This window comes from Micromesistius poutassou (assembly GCF_964030765.1).
Source record: "Micromesistius poutassou genome assembly, chromosome: 3".
NCBI lineage: Eukaryota > Metazoa > Chordata > Actinopteri > Gadiformes > Gadidae > Micromesistius > Micromesistius poutassou.
The window spans coordinates 6,456,616-6,475,276 of NC_140273.1; the positions used below are offsets into that span (position 1 = coordinate 6,456,616).

An 18,661-nucleotide genomic window follows, 5' to 3' on the forward strand; every position below is an offset into this window, starting at 1 on the left:
ATTGTCATTAAGATTGGACATACATAAAGCAACATTTGTCACTCTTCATACCCCTTAGTTTGAGTCTTTTTAGTGTTGTATGAGGACATACAGACCTTTTAGAAGGGGGAGGGTGTAACCAGGTTAAAATCAGGGTTTTGAGTACTCATGAGTATATACATAGAGTTTATTGTTTTTCGTAATGTTTTGTTAGGTTGCTATTTTGCTATTGTGTTTTGTGATTTATATGTTGTATATATCTGTTTGTTTATCTGTAATGTGGCCATCCCGCCAGGAGGGGGCGTAATGGGGGGTGAATGGGAGACGGGGAAGGGAGGGTGAGAGGTAAGGGAAACGCGCGGGAGTTGGGAAAAAGAGAGAGGAGGAAAAGACGTGTCCAAAGAGCACATGTTAATAATAGTTTTCAGCTAAAGTGGATGACATATCAGCTTTACAGTTTGGTTCACCCAGCGGAGTTCGAGTCCGACTACCAACTTAACCAGTTGGAACGAGTGGCGGTTGGTTAACGCAGCCAGCGTCGCTGCTAGGACCAGCTTCTTGGGGACCGCGGACCGGGCAGAGGCGCCGACGGGCTTCGTTCGCCTTCCTCCGGCCAGGAGGAACCAAGGCAACACGCCAAGGACGAGTGCCGTTGCCACGGACTTTTCATGGACTCTCGGGGTTCTCCCTGGAACACTACCGACACACTACCGACGTCACCCACCACTCACCTGTACGTGAGTACGGTCCTCGTTCGCTCATAGGAGTGAAGAGGAGTACGCGGCGTCATCAGGCCTGCAACGGGGGTTTCTTTTGTTTCTTTGTTTTCTTTCATTTAGAATGCCGGCTTAGGTTAATACGTGTATATAGCCATGTTGTAACTGTTTCACTTTATTCTAAAGCAAGTAAACATTTGAAATCATACATTTTTGTTTGTTTGCTTATGTGTAGTGTTTATGTCACTGTGTATGTTTAAATGTGTTGTTCGTAGTTAAGGGTACTGGTTACATTTTAATCAATTAATTTAGGGAATCTAAACTATTCAAAAAAGTATTCATGTTAGGTTAAAGAACCTAGGGCCCTGCCCTCTATCGATCAGGGGTAAAAGGGGCTACAGAAGGAAGGTGGTAGCATGTAGTTAAAGCTCTCAAATTGACGCTTGTCTGAGAAAGAGAAAAAAATATCAGCTTCAGCTATACCTGCTAAAATAAACAATGACTCAGGAAGTGAGTCCAGTGACGAGTCCATGGGTTGAATTTGTTATTACCCAGTGTGCTTTGTGGAATGGTCTCAACGTTTTATTGTTTTATTTCATGTAAAAAGCCTTTTTTCAGAAAGCAGATGTTCGTCACACAATGTCATGGATGTGAAATATTAATAACTGACCATTCGTCACTCAATATTTGTGACGTGACATATTGAGTTGATAAATTGTCCGGGGGGGTCATGTTAATTCTGCCATGTTGATTGCAGGGTTGAAATAAAATGATATCGCCGGGGGGGTTATGCATAAAGTGATCAGAGGTCCGAAAATCCCTCCGGTGGGTCTTAAAATAAATACGAACAGTCCCTAACTGCTCACAACCCTCTCAGTATCTAGCACAATTATGTCAAGATACACAAAACACACGTAGACACATAGCCTAAACTCATAGACCTTAGGCTATTTCTGTACCTTTAATCAGGACCTGTTGGATTGGTACTCAGACTACTTGAGGCTGGTTAAAGCCATTATCACGCTCCAGCAGGGTCCTTTAGGGCAGGTCTCAATGTGTGTGCGTGAGTGTATGCGTGGCTATCTCAATGTGTGTGTGTGTGTGTGTGTGTGTGTGTGTGTGTGTGTGTGTGTGTGTGTGCCATTGCGCCCTGAGTGTGTGCTTGTAGGCCATGTAATATTTTTAGTGTACTTTTATGGCACTAAATCCTTTTTTTCTAGTAAAGCATGATGAGTAAGGGGAGCCCAACCCAAAGAGTATCCTAGGGGCCAATCTGCCTCACACATACTGACTATGTAAAACACTTTTGGTACTATAGTAAAGAGCTGTATGAATGCAAATGTAATCAATTATTATTTAGGCAGACTAGAATTTTTTTTTACAAATATCCACGTCAATATGTACACTTTTTACCTTACTTTATGCGGCCTTTCTTGATTCGTATGCATCTCCTGAGCCTCCTCCCTCAGGCTCCAGGTAACACTCCGTCTACACACACGTACATAGCACCTTTAGGACTGTTCCTCATCCTCCTGGGGGGAACCAGGGTTCTCCCAGGTCTAAATTAGATTTATTTATGATTTTTAATAATTTTTACACAAGATGACATCAATTCTCGAATGAAACAAACAACCCAAGAGGTGGATGAAGTGTAGCTCCCACCTTGCACACACACACACACACACACACACACACACACACACACACACACACACACACACACACACACACACACACACACACACACACACACACACGCTTTGGGTACCTGAAGGTCTGTATAAATGCAAATGCAATCAATTATTATATCATTCATTGCAAACCTTCGGGAAACGTAGATATCCCAAAAACTATAAATCAAAAGAAATGTATAGATTGTTACTAAGTTACATATTATTCATTGTTATAAGCATTACTTATTCACAATGAGAAACAGGCAGAGTATATCTGTCTAAAGAAGTAATTCCGTGGTAATTTGTATTATATATATATATATATATTTTAGGGGGGTCGGCACTACCCCCCTAAGCCCCGAATGTCCTCAAACCTAGGAACGCCCCTCGCCACGCCCATCGACTGGTTTGAGCAACAGATCGATGGACCCATGACGGACAGTCTACCTTCAGAACCACAACGGACACACTGACGACCAAACTTTTGTTAACACGCTTTTTAATCATGCTTCAAAACGGGTAAGTCTACCTCGACTAAATCGCCTTTTGCATTTTTAAATGACTTTTCCCACAGAAAACCACTAACCTATCCACAGAACATCTGATGAAATATTAATAGTTGTGTAATGTTGGATTATAGGCTCATGGGCTACAGATTATTAAGTGGCTTTTCTTCCAGAACATGGTGGCCTAGTTAACTGTGTATTTATACAAAGCAAAAGCTAAACGATTGCTTTATTTTATTTTCTCCAAAATGCGTCCATATAAGTAGGCCTACAACATAAATAGGCGAAGATGAACGAACTTCGAGTATTGAATGTTATAATTTTCTTTCAGGATGCGAGTATCTTTTTGTGTTTGATTTCGTTTTTGTTGTCTGTCCTTATCGGTAGAATTGTTTCATCCAGATGTCTTTAGTAGTGAACCAGGCATCGCTGCGTAATAACAAAATACACGTCATAATCCTGTTGTAAAAAAGGAGGGGGGAAGTAGAGGACTGACCGTGGTTTGTTTGTATTCCAGGTCAAAGTGGCGCGCTCTGTTCATCAGCCTGTTGGTCTTCTTGGTAGAAGCCAGGGGTCAGGATTGTGAGGATGCTGTTGTTCCGCCAGAGGTCCTCCAATTCAACAACACCCTGTACGCAGCGTGCAGAATGAAGCCGAGCAGCGGGCTCGCAGATAACCTCGAACGGGTCTACGGTCACGTGCTCTTTAAGCAGGAGTTCCCGTACGGAACATTGAACATTCGCTTTATCATTGGGGGCTTTCCGATGGGTACCTCGAACCCCAGAGCCATTCACGTCCACCGGTTTGGAGACATCAGCGGGGGATGCACCTCCACCGGTCCCCACTACAACCCGAACGGGGTGTCCCACCCCGGCCACCCAGGTGACTTCGGTAACTTTGCTGTCAAGAACGGAAAGATCATGGAATTGAAGGAATACGCCAACGCCACCCTGTTTGGACCTCAGTCGGTCCTCGGCAGGGGCGTGGTGCTGCACCTGAAGGCGGATGACATGGGTAACGGTGGCAACGCTGAGAGTCTTCTCCACGGGAACGCCGGTACCAGGCTGGCGTGCTGCGTGATAGGGCTCTCTTCAGATGCCCTCTGGAACAAGTACCTTTGATTGTGTCATTTGATGAACCATTGATGACATGCTTTGATGACCCGTTGAACACATCTTTTGATGTACCATGGATGCCATTATATCATGTACCATTGATTGCATAACTTGGTCTAACATTGATGACAGCCTTTGCTGAACCATTGATTGCTTCATTTGGTGTAAAATTCATCATTTGATGTAACAATGATGACATCTGCATACAGACCTGATACGACTCAGTTCTCAAGGTATTTTATTAACATAATAAAGTGCACTATGTGGCCTGGACTACACGTATATTCCGCCTCCATTTATTTTACATTTAAAATGACTAAATGATAAATATATTAATATATCGTCCATTTGGTGGTTTATTTACAGATATTCACACACTGTGTAATATGGTTTGGAGTTTGCTGCTGATTGACATTGAGAACACATTTTTGACACAACACACACATTCTGCCGACGGGACACATTCTCTGTTTTGGTGGAAAAAAAAAGGTATACAAATATCCATGTCAATATGTACGCATCAATATGTGACCATGACTCCAGAACCGCGGGGGCCTTACTTTAAGGGGCCTTTCTTGATTCATACGCATCTCCTGAGCCTCCTCCCCTAGGCTCCACGTAACACTCTGTCTAGGACTAGACGGCTTAGGACTGTTCCTCTTCCCTCAGGGGGGAACCAGGGTTCTCGGGCAGATCCTCAGAAGACCCGCAACTTGGCTCCTGTACGATGGGGGAGTCGTTTCCATGGTGACCGGGTGAAGCCACAGACTCTGTGGGGTCACATGATTGCAGTTGGTTGTTGGCGTTCTCGCCGTCGTCTTGGCGGCTCAGACCCTCTTCGGGGTCGGGGGTGCTGGCCAGAGGTGAGACCGGTGCACCACTGCCGGCCTGCTGCTCTGTCCCGGGGATCTCCGTGGAGTCGGGTGATGGCGATGGTGGGGCTCTTTGCGATTGGTCGGCATCGCTCAAGCCGGATGTTGATTGGTCATCGTGGACGGGGGTGTTCTGCTGCGTCAGGGCTGACTTGCCCTCGCCTGGGAATGTAGAACGACACTTTTACTTTTTTTTTTTTTTCAGGCAGGCTGACAAAAGCCCCATTATCAGGCAGTGACTGCTGCGCCGTCCAGCCAAGAGGAAAAAGGTCTCAAATATCGACATGCTATCAAATAACGCTGAGCGTTGAAAGGCCCATCGATCCCACAGACTAAATGTCCAACAATGCAAACTCAGTTTATGGAGGACTGTGCTCTTTAGAACCCATTAGAAATATCTCTATAGATGGAACCGCTACGTTGATTCTAGTTCCTAGTTTGGGATTTTCAATAACTTCTGTGTGCCCACCACACAGGTGAATTGGCTCTATATACTAATCTTCTGTATCAAATACAGTCCACACTACACCACATACCAGACTATTTTTCTCTCTCTACAATTGAGGTGCTGCCTGGTAAACTCACAAAGCTAAGTCAAACACAAACACTGTGTCTGAGTGAATCATCAGTGAAACAGACTGACTCAATACAAGGTAATAACTTTCTTCAGTTATCGTTGGGCATCCTGGGCCACAGGGCCTGGCCTATCCACACGACAGAGAAACCCAGTACGTCAAAGCCATCCGCTGCTGCTTAGATCCGCCACTGCAGTTAGTTGCAGCACAGTCCATGTGACCCAGAGGGAGCCAATCAGAGAGCTCCAGAATGCTTACTGTGTTGGGGTAGCAGGACAGTCTGTGGGGGGCCGTCTGGAGTGGTGCTCCCTCTTCCCTCTGTCCCAAGAACAACCACAAAAAAGTTACTTTACTTTACTAAAACACTGCAGTACCGCCATTGCCACGCAAGAATGGGCACCATGAGGATGATGAGAAATATACTGACAATTGAAGTTTCAGTTTAAGATTTCAGATTTGAGTCATTTGAGCAGATACTGGAGAGAAATTATGAGATGGAGAAAAAGAAAGAGGTAGTGACAGAGAGAGTTAAAGGTTGGATCAACCACAATAGACGTACTTCCGCATAATCCCAGGGAAACATTATAGGTCAGGCCTCCAAGCAGCAGGAAGAGGGAGAAAAAGAAGAGAAGATGAAAGGAAGAACAGATTCAATTTTGCAGTTTATCTCTCCAGGAAGCCCAAGAATGAGTTATCCCCAAGATGGGTGTAATTCACCAACCAACTAGTTACTACTAAACTCAAACTGATTTAAAAGACAGGCCCATCGGTGTTTACGACGCAATGGAAGAAGATATAGGCCGTTAATTTCTGTAAAGGCTAAAATAATCGACTTTGGGTTTTCTATGTGAGTGGACGTCTGACATTCTCTTTGGCGATGTTGGCTGTGCTCCTCATGGCATGGTCAGGGTGTCAGTGTGTCTACCTGGGAGGCTCCACAGTCCAGACACTTCCAGGGTTTTTAACTTCTTCTCCAGCGCTGCTACACGGTTTCCTAGGATTCTGAACACGGTGGGTGGGAAAGGACTTTGTAAAACACAAAAGGACCTTTGCTTTGCCCTCATGGGTGATTTCACATCAAAAAAGAATCCCATAACACTTACGAACACTAAATGTGTCGACACATCTTTGGAGTGTGTGTGTGTGTGTGTGTGTGTGGATGATGGCGGGTTTAAGCAGCCTCACCTGGCCTGAGTCAGACTCATTGGACTCTGGCGCTGGGTGAGGCTTCCACACTACTTTGAGAAATCATCACTACACATGCATCACTATACTCAACCTCTGCAAAAAAACACTTAAACCCCAATCAGCACCCTACGTCCTTGGTCTGGAGGAAGCCAATAAAGGCCACCTAGGTGGAGCGCGGCATGTATCAACTGACATTCTATCATATTTTTCTCTTTCCTCTGTTCTGGCCTGCTTAAAAACTTGTTATGGCTGTGAGATACTTTAAGCTTTATATTTGAACTTATACTATTAACTAATAGGACGGTGATGCGGTGCTGTACTTGTTGGTCTGCCGCTGGTGCTGGATCACCATGTTCTTCTCGTGGATGGTCTCCAGCAGGGCCGTGGCCAGCGACTTGAGGTCCGAGATGGACTGGTGAGTCACCGGCAGACTGCAGCCGTTCTCCTCAGACAGCAACAGCTCCTGGACTGTAGACAGGGAAACCAAACCAACATGTAAACCCACAAGAACCGAAGGGGAATCCTTAGTAGATTTAGGTAGAAGGAAGGACAATATAGCAGCTAGGGTGTTGACTAAAGGCAATGGGTTTGATTCCCCAATGACCACTGTCTATGCAGTTCTTATAAGTTCTTATGATACACTATGCAGTGTAGGCATCGTTGTGCAAGATGCCTAATGCCTAATAAAAGTATGTTTCTTTGAATAAAATCATCTGCTTTTAAATATACAAACAAATATTTAATACAATACATATCTGGATATCCTAAATTTGCAGATTTGTAAATCCAATTCGGCAAAACAGGGTTGATTGCTTTGGGTAAAGTAAGGCAGTTAGACCAAAACCCATATTTTCTATATAAGAATTTGAACCCTTGCATGGAATGCATATTTTCTATAAAGCTGTTCATCAAGCATAAAGTACAAAGATGTGACCTCTGTTGGCTTCACCTTGTTTGGCAGACAACACGCCCGTGAGAGCCGTGCTGTTGGGTTTACCGCTAAACTTGCAGTTCTTTCGGCTCTCCAGCGCGTTCTGAAATGGAGGGATTGTTTATTATTCATGAGTGCTTTTTCTCTTCCAACCTGTCAGATGATATTTACGCACCTTGTACTTCATTAAATTAGACTTGAGGATGTTGACCTCCTCTTGAAGATGGGCAAAGCGTTCATGTAGATACCTGGGAGACAGCGGTAGGTTACATTGTTAATTGGTTAGCCAATGGGGTAGACATCTTGCTCAAGAATGCTTCTTAATGTAGCTTTCACCTGAATATACTTACTCTACCACTTGTGATGTCACTAGTGGACATATTTTTAGAAATGTCAATTTCAGATTCGTTTTTTAGTGGGTGGAATTTAAGACTATCCTACAAGTTCACATTTTGCCTGGCCCAATCCCATTTAAATTATTTTCCAAAAAGATACTAAATTCTAGGACCAGTGCTCGGGGGAGGAGTTTCAGTTCATTATGAGCAAGGAGAGTGAATAGTCTTCAGAAAAAGAAAAAAAAATGGCTGCGCCTTAGGAAAGTGAAGATATCAAATCAGTTTTTCTGAAATAGACTTTTAACATCGCTATGCAATCTAACAAAAAAACACACAGTAGCCTTTATCTCTGATCAAAATATGTCTTTGCTCTACATCCAACCAGATTCGGCGAGAGCGAAGAGAGCAGCACTGTTACTCTGATTGGCTGAAGTTTTTGAAACACACAAGGAAGAGGCCATATTTGGAAATCAAAGCAGCCCAGCTGATGCCAGATTGATGTGCAAATCAGGACGGTCTCAAGGGGGTAGAGATTTGTGTGAATGGGCGCCTTTCAAAAGAGGCGCTCCGACCCACCGGTTCTCCATGCAGAGGGCGTCCACGTCCAGCAGGCGGATGTGGTCGTTGCCCAGGATCTGGTTCATCTCCAGGTTGAGGCGGTGGGCCTTCTCCTGGAAGACGCTGCGCTCCGAGCTGATGTCCTGCAGCTCGTCCGTCAGAGACCTCACACTGTGCTCCAGCAGCTCATTCTGCCACACACACACACACACACACACACACATGCACGTACACACACACACACACACACACACACACACACACACACACACACACACACACACACACACACACACACAGGTATATACGTACACACATATATGCACACGAACACACACATACACACACATACACACACATATATGCATACACACACACACATTTATTGTTTTAATGCGTTAAGAACCTTAGGTTAATTGGTTATTAATGATTTATTAAATATACACACAGTAATAACAGGAACAGTTATCAATGAAATTAAGAATGCAGTCTAGGGTATGTTCATAAACAGACCATACAATAATGAGTCACAGACCTACCTACAAACTCAACTCTAAGGACCAGAGTGTAGAGCCTCAGCCCAGATCCTGTGCTCCGCGTCTCCTACCTGTTCTCTGGCTCGCTCCAGTTGCTTCACCAGGTCCTCCCTCTCGTGGGCGGGGAAGTGTCTGGCCCCCACCTCCTCGTCCCCCAGCCTCTGTCTGGTGATGGTCATCCGAAGGAGCTGCACAGAGACACCCACGTGCTGAGTTACAGCTTTCAGTTCACAACCACAACTTTGGTCAAAAGTGATAGACCGAGGGAGAGTGTAAAATGTTAAAAAAGAAAGAAAGACGAAGATAGAATTTATGTTTTTAAAAGCCGTCCTTACTATAGAACGTTTTTGTTCGTTATTTTTTAAGAAACATGTTTTTAAAATACGAGCAATGAGTTCACGAGTACGAGTATGAGTTTATAGTGGTTGTAGGAGCCTAAATGCCTATTTGCTTTATTTAAGTTCATATTTTATGATAATGTTTGGATTTTCATATAATAGTCAATTGTGGTAATTTTGAATATATTGAATTTTATTTTGAAGTTCGATGCTCTTGCATTATTTTTGGTGTATGCGCACATTTAATTACTTTTATTTTGAAGTGTGAGAGGTAACTTTATTGCGTTAACTATCTATGACAGACAGTCAGGGTTAACAAGCGTGGAGCCACACAGTTTTTTGACCTCTCTCTTTCTCTCTCTATCTCTCACCTCAAATCATAACCTCATGTTGTGGAAAAGGATTTTTGTATTTTTCTTTTGACAAGTAAACCTTTTAAGCTTCACGTCGTGGTCCGGTGGATTCTTTTTGTGGATATTGGATAAGGTACGCGTCGAGGGGAAAGTGGAGCGTCAAGCTGGAGCTTCATAGCTAATTAGACCTATTGATCCTACAGTGGTTTTACTAACTTCCTGTTATTCAGCACAACTCTCACTATCCTTTTCTGAGGAAACTAAATTCATTGTTCTTGAATTTGACTGTTTTTTTTTAACAGACCATCTTTTGAATATTATTAACATTTGTAGAGTCTTTCTTTATTACTCCTCACTTCCCTGAGGACCCCAGGAAGAATAGCTGGTTTTACCAGGCTAATGGGGATCCTAAAAAAAACTTGAAACCTTCAAACCTTACTGGGTAGTAACTATCCCTTTTTTTTCTTTTTAGAATGACAGCAGGTCTGTTGGTAAAACATACAACCAGTGTGTTGTGAATACCACACCACAAGGATTTCACTATAAAGGGCAACCCCCTTATTGGAAAGTAATGAAAGTCAGGGTTGGTGATGGGACCGAGGTTGTTTACCAATAGTTTACTTATACTAGGATACACAGAGTGGTTTACTCCACTAATACCACAGTTGCCAACAATGATCTGATATATTAATGTTACCATGTATATTTTTATTGTTTTTTTATCGACTGTTCCACAAGGCTTAAGTGTATTGTTTTTGCTTCATCAAGGAAAATCCATTGAAAATGGATGCCCACCCTCGGCTATTGACCAATCAGTATCGAGTACTGAACAATGCAGCGGTAGACGTGGGGACAGAAGCATACCTTGTTGTCCCCTTTGGCCTCCGCTAAACGTTGCGTCACTTCCTTCACTTCCTCCGACAGCTGCTTGTTGCTTTCTCTGGAGTCCCTCAGCAGTTGGGACAGGTTGACCTGGTGTGGGGAGAACAAACCCAGTCAGCCTCTCAATATGACGGTACTAGAGCAGTTAGTGGCTGGAACATAACATCAACGTTTATCCGTTCTGCACACATTATTTAATCAAACAGGGAACTCGAAATACCTGATTCCTTTTTTCTGGAGGCAAATCTCCATCCTAAAAGAACAGAAGAAATACAAAAGAAAACGCCTGTTAAGGTTCGCAACATGATCTGTAGTTATAGCTATAGATTAATATTGACTACTCATGCATCCGATTCTTTGATCCAAAGTATCCTACGGTTAATTATGACACATTAAAGGGCCACTGGCCTGGGTTCACTAAAACAGTTTCCAGTACCATTAAAAAATCCCTTTGGTTTGACAATTCAGCCTCCTTTGAACAAACGTACAACAGCACTTTAGAGATGAGATATTTTATATATAAGTACTTATATGGCGTTGCACTGTTTTTCCCAAACTCTGTACTGAGCGACACACATTGTTTCCAAAAGACAAAGTGCTATATTGCTCATTTTTACATTTGTGGCAGGTCACGCTTAATGCTCTTCAGCAGAATCTCTACAAAATAGTATTTTTTTCACAAATAATATTGGTAACAGATGTTTTATTGAAGCCAAGCGAGACAAGGAGGGATTTGATCACCCTACCAGTATGGTCCTTTAAGGAGCAGGTAGGGCAGCATGCTCAAGGGCTGGACTGTGAACAATGGGGTTCAAACCCACAACCTTTCGGCTGGGAATCAACCAATGACAGACTGCCGCCATTACTATAAAAGCAAAAACACCAATCATAAAACATCACTGGAATATGTTAAGTGCTTACAATGAGTTCTCTGTACTTCTTCTTGAGCCCCTGGTGTCGCTCTCTGAGCTGATTGGCCATCAGCTTGAACTGGTCCCTCTCCTGCTGGCACGTGTCCAGCTCCTTGGACAGGATCAGCAGAGCCTCCTTCTTGCTCTCCAACTTGCGCTTGCAGACCACAAACTGTATTTTAAAACAGTGATGATGGTGATGGGGGATGATGATGATGATGATGATGATGATGGTATAGCAGGTGCATCATGCCATTAAAGCAGGGCAACGACGCGTCGTAGTGTCTGAAGCATTTAGTTGTCTAAATGTCTAATGGCATGCCTTTCCACATTTGTCCCTTTATTGACTTTAGCAGGTCGCTTATTGTAGTCTAGATACACTGTGTATCAAACTAAGTACACACAGCACCGTTGACATTGGGAGGGCACAGATTAATGCTGGTAGCTATAAAGGTGCGAGCACGCAAATAGATCTAGACTCAATGAAATACGTTTCCTCAGCATTGACAGCTCATTTATTCAATGAAAATAAAGGTAAATAATTGAAACGTTGACATTGCAAGATAATCGCATTAACGTCGCATGTGTCCTCGTCGTATCATTTTAGAAACCAATACTCGCCTATACTGCAGTCGACAGGGGGGATCACTTGTAGAATTTCAAATGGACAGTATCGATCAGCACTGACGCGATGGTGAAATGATCATAATAACATGACAGCTGCTGGTCGCAGCATCTTTAGAGTCGTCGTAGCTCACCTCATTCACCATCCCCTGCCAGTCACTCTCGCTTCGTCTGCTTGAATCCACCATTTTTCGTTAACCCTACGATGGTCTAAACTTAAAGCAATGTCACCACCCTTCAAGAAAACGACATTACAGATCGCTGTTAACCAGCTTAACGCATTTATCGCTCGGGACGTTAGGAGCTCCGGCGGTCTACCTCACTTCCGCCTCTGCCATCATGACGTCACGTCAGGAATTCCACATTAAAACGTGTAATAAGAAACACTGTAACACATATGAATAAATATATATAATATAATATAAGTTAAAGACGTTTCATTATAGCTTTTTCTGTTTTGGGAAAAACGACATTGTGTATCCTGTTCTGTAGAATAGGATTACAAATGTAACATACACTATGGCCCAATTTTGGTTTATACAACGTTTTATTGTTTATTTCACCCAGTTGCATTGATCACATTCATCATTTGGGGATTACAAATATACAAATAAACAACGTAATAATGATCTTGTAACTGACTTTGACATACATATTGCATAGTAATAGTCAATAGATTAGTAAGACATTCAATTTTGCTATTCAGGAATATTAGGCACTCAGTTTTTTCTAAAAGCGTATCATACATATTCTTATTTCATTATTGCTAATACATGTATGTTTTGCAGGTATTATTCACATATAGTTTGGTAAGCACAGTATTTCACTCTGGTATGTATTGTACACAAGGCATGTTGTTAGGCATGTAAAAAGCTGTAGATGTTGTTTATGAGCCAGTTTTACAAATGACCCTGGACGTCAGTATTCCAAAGGATTTAGGATAATATATATTTGTAATACATCTCAAAAATGTGATCATAAAAAGATGTTTTTTTATTGAGATCATCACTTGTTTTAATACCCATGCATTTCACGTTTTGGTTTTTCCAAGTCATATTGCAATTAAAAACAAAGTTTCAAGTTGTACGTTCACTCTATCGCTGCAATAATACTCAATAGAAGTGCAAGAATAATCCAGGGAAACCTGCCTCAACATTCACCTTGGACTTACGAAGCATGTTATTGTGTTGCATCAAGCAAAAGTATTACGACTCCCACCTACTCTCTTTGGACCGTCCCGCCGAAGCCGCTCCACACTACAGACTCAGGTCTACGATGACGTGCTCAAACACCATGGACTTCCCCTTGAAGCTGGAGGAGAAGACGAAGGTCCGCCTGTCGGTGTTCACCACCGTGAAGGACCGCGGCGACTGCACGTAGATGTCCTTGAACTTCACGAAGCTCTGGCTCTCGGCGTCCCAGAGGTAGATCTGCGTGAAGGAGAAGTCGCTGCCCAGTGCCAGGTAGTGGCGTTCCCCGAAGGCGAAGGGCTGGAGGACCATGGCCCCGCGGGACGGCAGCGCCTGCACCTCGGTGAACTGCTTGCTGCTCCACTTCAGCACCCGGGAGTCCCCGATGTAGCAGGTCATGGCCAGGTAGGTTTCGCTGCCCCCCACGCGGAACGCCTGCACCGCCAGCACCTCGTCCACCATGGGGACCTCACCGTGGGGCATGAACTTCAGGGTGCTCTTGTTCCACACGTAGATGACGGGCGCCTGGGAACGGCTGGAGATGATGAGGTAGGCCTTGCCGTCCAACTGGACGAACTCTGCGTCAGTGTCACGGAACCACTCGTGGAGGAACTGGTAGGAGAAGAAGCCGGTCTCGTTGCGCTCGGGCTGGTCCATCCACTTGTACAGCGTGGAGATGCCCGCCTTGGAGCTGTCCACGATGACAAAGTACCAGTCGCCGTCCATCTGGAAGACCTCGATGTCGTTGGGCTTGGAGATGTTGAACACCTCGATGGTCTGGAACATGGTGAACTTGTTCTGCCCGGCCTCGAACTTGTAGATGTGAGAGCCGCCGAAGAGCTGCGTGACCAGGATCAGGACGTGGTCCTCAATCACCACCGACTTGCAGCCCACCACCGATTTGCCTGCGGAGAACACGGTTAGTAAAGTGAGAATTTATTATAAGAGTTAAGTTAGTAAGTGTGTGTAAGCCAACATGGTACGATTAGAATTTCTTCCGAACCTGTAATGTTATCAAACTTTCTGAAGTTCATTTCGATGTGGTCCCATTCCATGACCACACAGCTGTTGGAGTAAGGCGCCGCCATGGCAACATAGATGTCCTCTTTAGAGGAGAAGATGTCCGCTGACATGGATTGGATAGGGATAGCCTGGTGACGGATGAAGTCTAAGAAATGCACAAAACAGACAAACACAGTGAAGGTAGTTTAGATTATCTTAGTCTTTACTTTCTACAACTCTCTTTTCCACATAAATTGTACCAATCTGGTCTACATATTTTGTCCATACTTTAATAAATCCATATGCTCGAAACTTTTCAATTCTAAATAAGAACATAACGCATATAATGGTGTGCGTGTGTTTGTGTGTGCGTGCGTGCGTGTATGAGTGCATGGTTGTATGCGTGAGTGCCTGTGTGTGTGTGTGTGTGTGTGTGTGTGTGTCCACAGGGTCACCTGTGGAGATACACTCTCCAGGGGGCAGGGGCAGGTCATTGAGCCTCTTGCCCTTCATGTCCCCAGGGCCAGAGCAGAGGACGTCGGACGCGGTGGCGTTGGTGTTCTTCAGCCATACCATCAGCCACCGGGTCTCACAGTTACACTGGAAGGAGTTCCCCCGCAGGTCCCTGGGGTGACGGGGCACAGTGACCTCTCAGGGTCAGAACATCTCCACAAGGTCTGCTCTAATAATAGCTTGAGCCACATTGTCATATAGTATAGCATGGTGTACTGCGGTGTACCGTATTGCATAGTATAGTATAGAATAGTATATATATAGTGGTGTTTTTTTATTATAATTAATTATGTATCTCACTCATATCAGCAAAGAGGAGATGGTTAAGGGGGGACGAGAGAGAGAGAAATACATAATTATAATTAATTATGTATTTCACTCAGCAAAGCATATCACTCAGCATATCAGCAAAGAGGAGATGGTTAAGGAGGAAAGAGAGAGAGAGAGAGAGAGAGAGAGAGAGAGAGAGAGAGAGAGAGAGAGAGAGAGAGAGAGAGAGAGAGAGAGAGAGAGAAGGTAACCTAAAGCATGGCATAACAAATGCTGATGGCTGAGTTCCTGCTGCAGTGAAAAGTGCTGACTCACAGTTCCAGCAGGGAATCCAAGTCAAAGAAGAGATCTCTTGGCAAGAAAGTCATTCCGTTATTGGCCAGCGATCTAAAACAAAACAATCGATTGGCAAGAGCAGCACACGTTCATTTATAATGATCCTGTTTTGCCTCACTGCACAGTGAGGAAATGTGCATTATGGAAGTGAAGACCACAAACTTACAAATGAGTGAGATCCCGTAGACCTCTTAAGGCGTATTTGGTGATGGTTTCAATCTTGTTTCCTTCAATAAATCTAACAAACAAGCACATGGCATTCTTAGGCAGAAGTACTGCACCGTCATTACAGATTTTATAGATTTGCATTTTCTCCTCAAGGACTACAGCTTACTTACAAATATTCAAGACGAGAAAGCCCAGAAAAGGCATCATCTTTTATTGTGGTCAAAGAATTAGAATTGAGAAGCCTGCAGAAGAAGAAAAAAGGAAGTAGGCTACATTGCAAGCATTTCAATCAGGTCATCAACAACAAACTATTATGATATACTACTACTACTACTACTACAAGCTATGTCACATTATGTGCGTTTTTTTTTATTTCCGGTATGGGCATATGTCTTCCATTTCTAAAGTTGTAATAGTGCCTAACCCAATTAAAAAGTAACAACTTACAGCAGCTGAAGGGATGGCATGAGAGCAAACAGCCCTTCTGTGAGTTCAGCAATAGAACCATTCACCATGCTCCTGTGTGTGAGAAATAACACACCGGATACAATACATAACTCATGCTGTTCACGTTGAATAAACAGTATTTCAGCAGTTTGCAATATAATAAACCGTGCACCGCATCTATATTAGGATCAAAAGTTTGCTATACTTACAAAGAATTGATATCAGTCGGAATGGTTCGAGGCATTTGCGTAGTGCCAACGCAGATGATGGTATCCTTGGAGCAGGAGCATCCTGAAGGGCATTTGAAATTCCTCTTAGAATTAACCGCTAGATTAAAACCCATGAGGAGAAAACTCATCAATAGCCATTGTTTGAGATCCGCCATGATGCAAATGTGAGTGTATTGTTAGGAATAGTGTCGGAATGTAAACCGCTCCAAGCTCCCTGTGTTTTTGCGACGGCTACATGGAGTGCAGTAGACGCCTGTTACTGGAAACCCAGAGTTGCAGTTTCATCCCGGAAGGCTACGTAGGCTATTCTCCAACAACATCCAACAACACTCACACAAAATACTTCCAACACCGACAATCACATCATCGTTATAAAGGAAAGATCAGTGAAACGTATGCTGTCATTCAAATCAATGCAGCCCTCTATGATGAGGGAGTGGACGTATTTGAGCACGGTGACGACATGCTGGATCACTTCAGCACCATGGAGAGTTAGGAATGAATCATTTCATGAGCATCTTAATACTGTTCGCCATTAGCCGAAGAGGGGGTCACTTAATGCAACTACTATTTAGGCTGCGACATGCCGCCCTTTGGCACGGACTGCATCGCGTTGCAGCTTATGTTATTACGCAGAGGGTATTCAATTTGGAACATATCCGTCTATAATTACATCACAGAAGAAGTCTGGCTGTCTGTCAGTCTATCCGTCCGCCAGTCAGTCTACCTTGTAACAATTTAATACATGCAGCATTACATCATGGTTTTAGGAAGCTGTTATTAATATAGGCCACTAGAGGGGGCAGGATTAAAATATTTCGGAGCCAGGAACCAGAACCCCATTTTAAGCATGCTCGACTATTTTTACTGTTGTTACTGAAATAGTGTGGTTAATGTAGTTTTCATCTGAGGTGATGATGCAACCCACTTCATGAAAATAGTTTTCCCCCTTCTTAGGATCTCCTCATCTTGACCTTCACCTAACCTAATGACAGATGCCCTACTTAATTAACCATTTGCTACATGTCTTTGCTTTCATAACCACCCCATCTCTTTGAAATGAAGCAATAACCACCTCTGTATCATGGCATTCGTTTAGTTGACCCAGAAGTTGAACCCAGCCTTTTCTACTTATCTCTCAGCTGCTAGGCCTACTACAACACATTCAACCTATCACCGAACTGAACTATAACTACGTTCATTATAACCGTCTCCTATTCGTTTTGTTGGTCATTGTTTACTAATTAATCGTGCCATTTTTTGTCATTATGGGAAGACGTTGTTTGACAGCGGCAGTTTCTGATGTGAGACGTGGCAAAACGTTTCCATTAACCTAACCCTTACTGTAAAATCCATAATCAACGTACATACACAGTAACGTATATGTACGTTGCTTATGGATTTTACTGTAGGCCTACTACAACGCTCTACCAAGTCAGGAGTATCACCAACAAAAAATCCCTTGATGCATTCTGATGTCCTATACTGGCTAAGTCCTATACTGGTTATAATATTGATCAGGGTCTTTGGTTATGGTGTTTGACTCCTAGCCAAATCGCCCATCCCGAAGACAATACTGGTCCCAGTGGTTGTTCTCGCTGCCACTAACAAGCTGTTGACCTTTGCCAGGGCATCAGTCATCTATGAGCATGAGCGTAACCAAATACACGCTACCAGCGGCAGCAACTGTACATGTCTGCCATTGCTGGCATAATTCATAACGGTTCGGCAGGCTGCATTGCTGTTTTTAGGCTAGAGTGTCCCTGAAACACTCGCGACACGTGCAAGCTGAGACCCCACTATGCTACACTCTACTGCTATCTCTTTCCTGCTAATGAATAAACCTGTGATGTAGAAACCACTGACGGGTGAGAAAACTTAATATGCAGCCTACTGTACGTGTCTGCCAACTTATATAAACATTGTCTATATCCGTCTCTGCCTGACCGTCTATATCTGTCTGTCTATCTATCTATCTGGCTGTGCATCTCAATATCTATCTATCTGTCTATCTGTCTGTCTGTCTGTCTGTCTGTCTGCCCTTATCTGTCTGCCTGCCAGTCCCATTGAGAGCCACTAGCCTGAAGGTGGCGTAACACAACCCGTCTGAGGCAGATAAGCGCCTGCTGCCAGCTATGCGCCATGCATCCAACCCTTCCTGAGTGAATCGTCAGCATGTCTCTGTAATGCCCCACCGCTGCGGCGCGAGTACACAGGTGACACTTTCAAACGCAACCGTGACCCCAAACTGTCGAGTGTCTGGGAGGGTTGGAAGGACGGGAGGGGGCACAAGGCCCACGGGGGGTAACCTGGAGACGGGGGTGGGGGGGGGGGGTTGGCTCCTGGTGACTGCCTCACAGCAGGTGTTGGATCCCTCTCTAGGTCTCTGGTTCCCTCGAACAGCGTCCTGCGT

The 18,661-nt window shown here is 43.9% G+C and overlaps 3 protein-coding genes across 4 annotated transcripts; 1 reads left to right on the forward strand and 2 right to left on the reverse strand.

The window, feature by feature from the left end:
• Positions 1-2,799: 2,799 nt before the first annotated feature.
• Positions 2,800-4,248, forward strand: LOC311340948 (extracellular superoxide dismutase [Cu-Zn]-like). The gene is made up of 2 exons (XM_084465859.1): positions 2,800-2,887; positions 3,392-4,248. Exons 1-2 carry the CDS (start codon positions 2,874-2,876, stop codon positions 3,993-3,995), a joined length of 618 nt encoding a protein of 205 aa, XP_084321985.1. The 5' UTR covers positions 2,800-2,873; the 3' UTR covers positions 3,996-4,248.
• Positions 4,249-4,437: 189 nt separating this feature from the next.
• LOC311340942 (coiled-coil domain-containing protein 149-like) lies at positions 4,438-12,379 on the reverse strand. Of its 2 annotated transcripts, none has more exons than XM_084465855.1 (12): positions 12,227-12,379; positions 11,479-11,625; positions 10,778-10,810; positions 10,540-10,647; positions 9,056-9,172; positions 8,467-8,639; positions 7,731-7,803; positions 7,574-7,658; positions 6,945-7,092; positions 6,362-6,438; positions 5,695-5,754; positions 4,438-5,023 (listed from the first exon to the last, which is right to left on the reverse strand). In XM_084465855.1, exons 1-12 carry the CDS (start codon positions 12,278-12,280, stop codon positions 4,635-4,637), a joined length of 1,464 nt encoding a protein of 487 aa, XP_084321981.1. In that variant the 5' UTR covers positions 12,281-12,379; the 3' UTR covers positions 4,438-4,634. The 2 variants fall into 2 exon arrangements, with proteins under 2 accessions (XP_084321981.1, XP_084321980.1); XM_084465854.1 differs by having other exon boundaries at positions 11,479-11,640.
• Positions 12,380-13,348: 969 nt separating this feature from the next.
• LOC311340533 (leucine-rich repeat LGI family member 2-like) lies at positions 13,349-16,361 on the reverse strand (the record flags this gene model as incomplete). The annotated part of the gene is made up of 8 exons (XM_084465402.1): positions 13,349-14,187; positions 14,286-14,450; positions 14,740-14,909; positions 15,383-15,454; positions 15,570-15,641; positions 15,742-15,813; positions 16,019-16,090; positions 16,228-16,361. 8 exons carry the CDS (start codon positions 16,359-16,361, stop codon positions 13,349-13,351), a joined length of 1,596 nt encoding a protein of 531 aa, XP_084321528.1.
• Positions 16,362-18,661: the final 2,300 nt, after the last annotated feature.

Bases quoted from the DNA above. Each gene is read 5' to 3' on its own strand.
- LOC311340942 (XM_084465854.1), bottom strand. From the start codon at position 12,280: ATGGTGGATTCAAGCAGACGAAGCGAGAGTGACTGGCAGGGGATGGTG. The intron at 10,648-10,777 runs GTATTTCGAGTT...TCCCCACACCAG, and splicing joins CTCCAGAAAAAAGGAATCAG to GTCAACCTGTCCCAACTGCT. The intron at 8,640-9,055 runs GTAGGAGACGCG...TGTGTGTGGCAG, and splicing joins TGGAGCGAGCCAGAGAACAG to AATGAGCTGCTGGAGCACAG.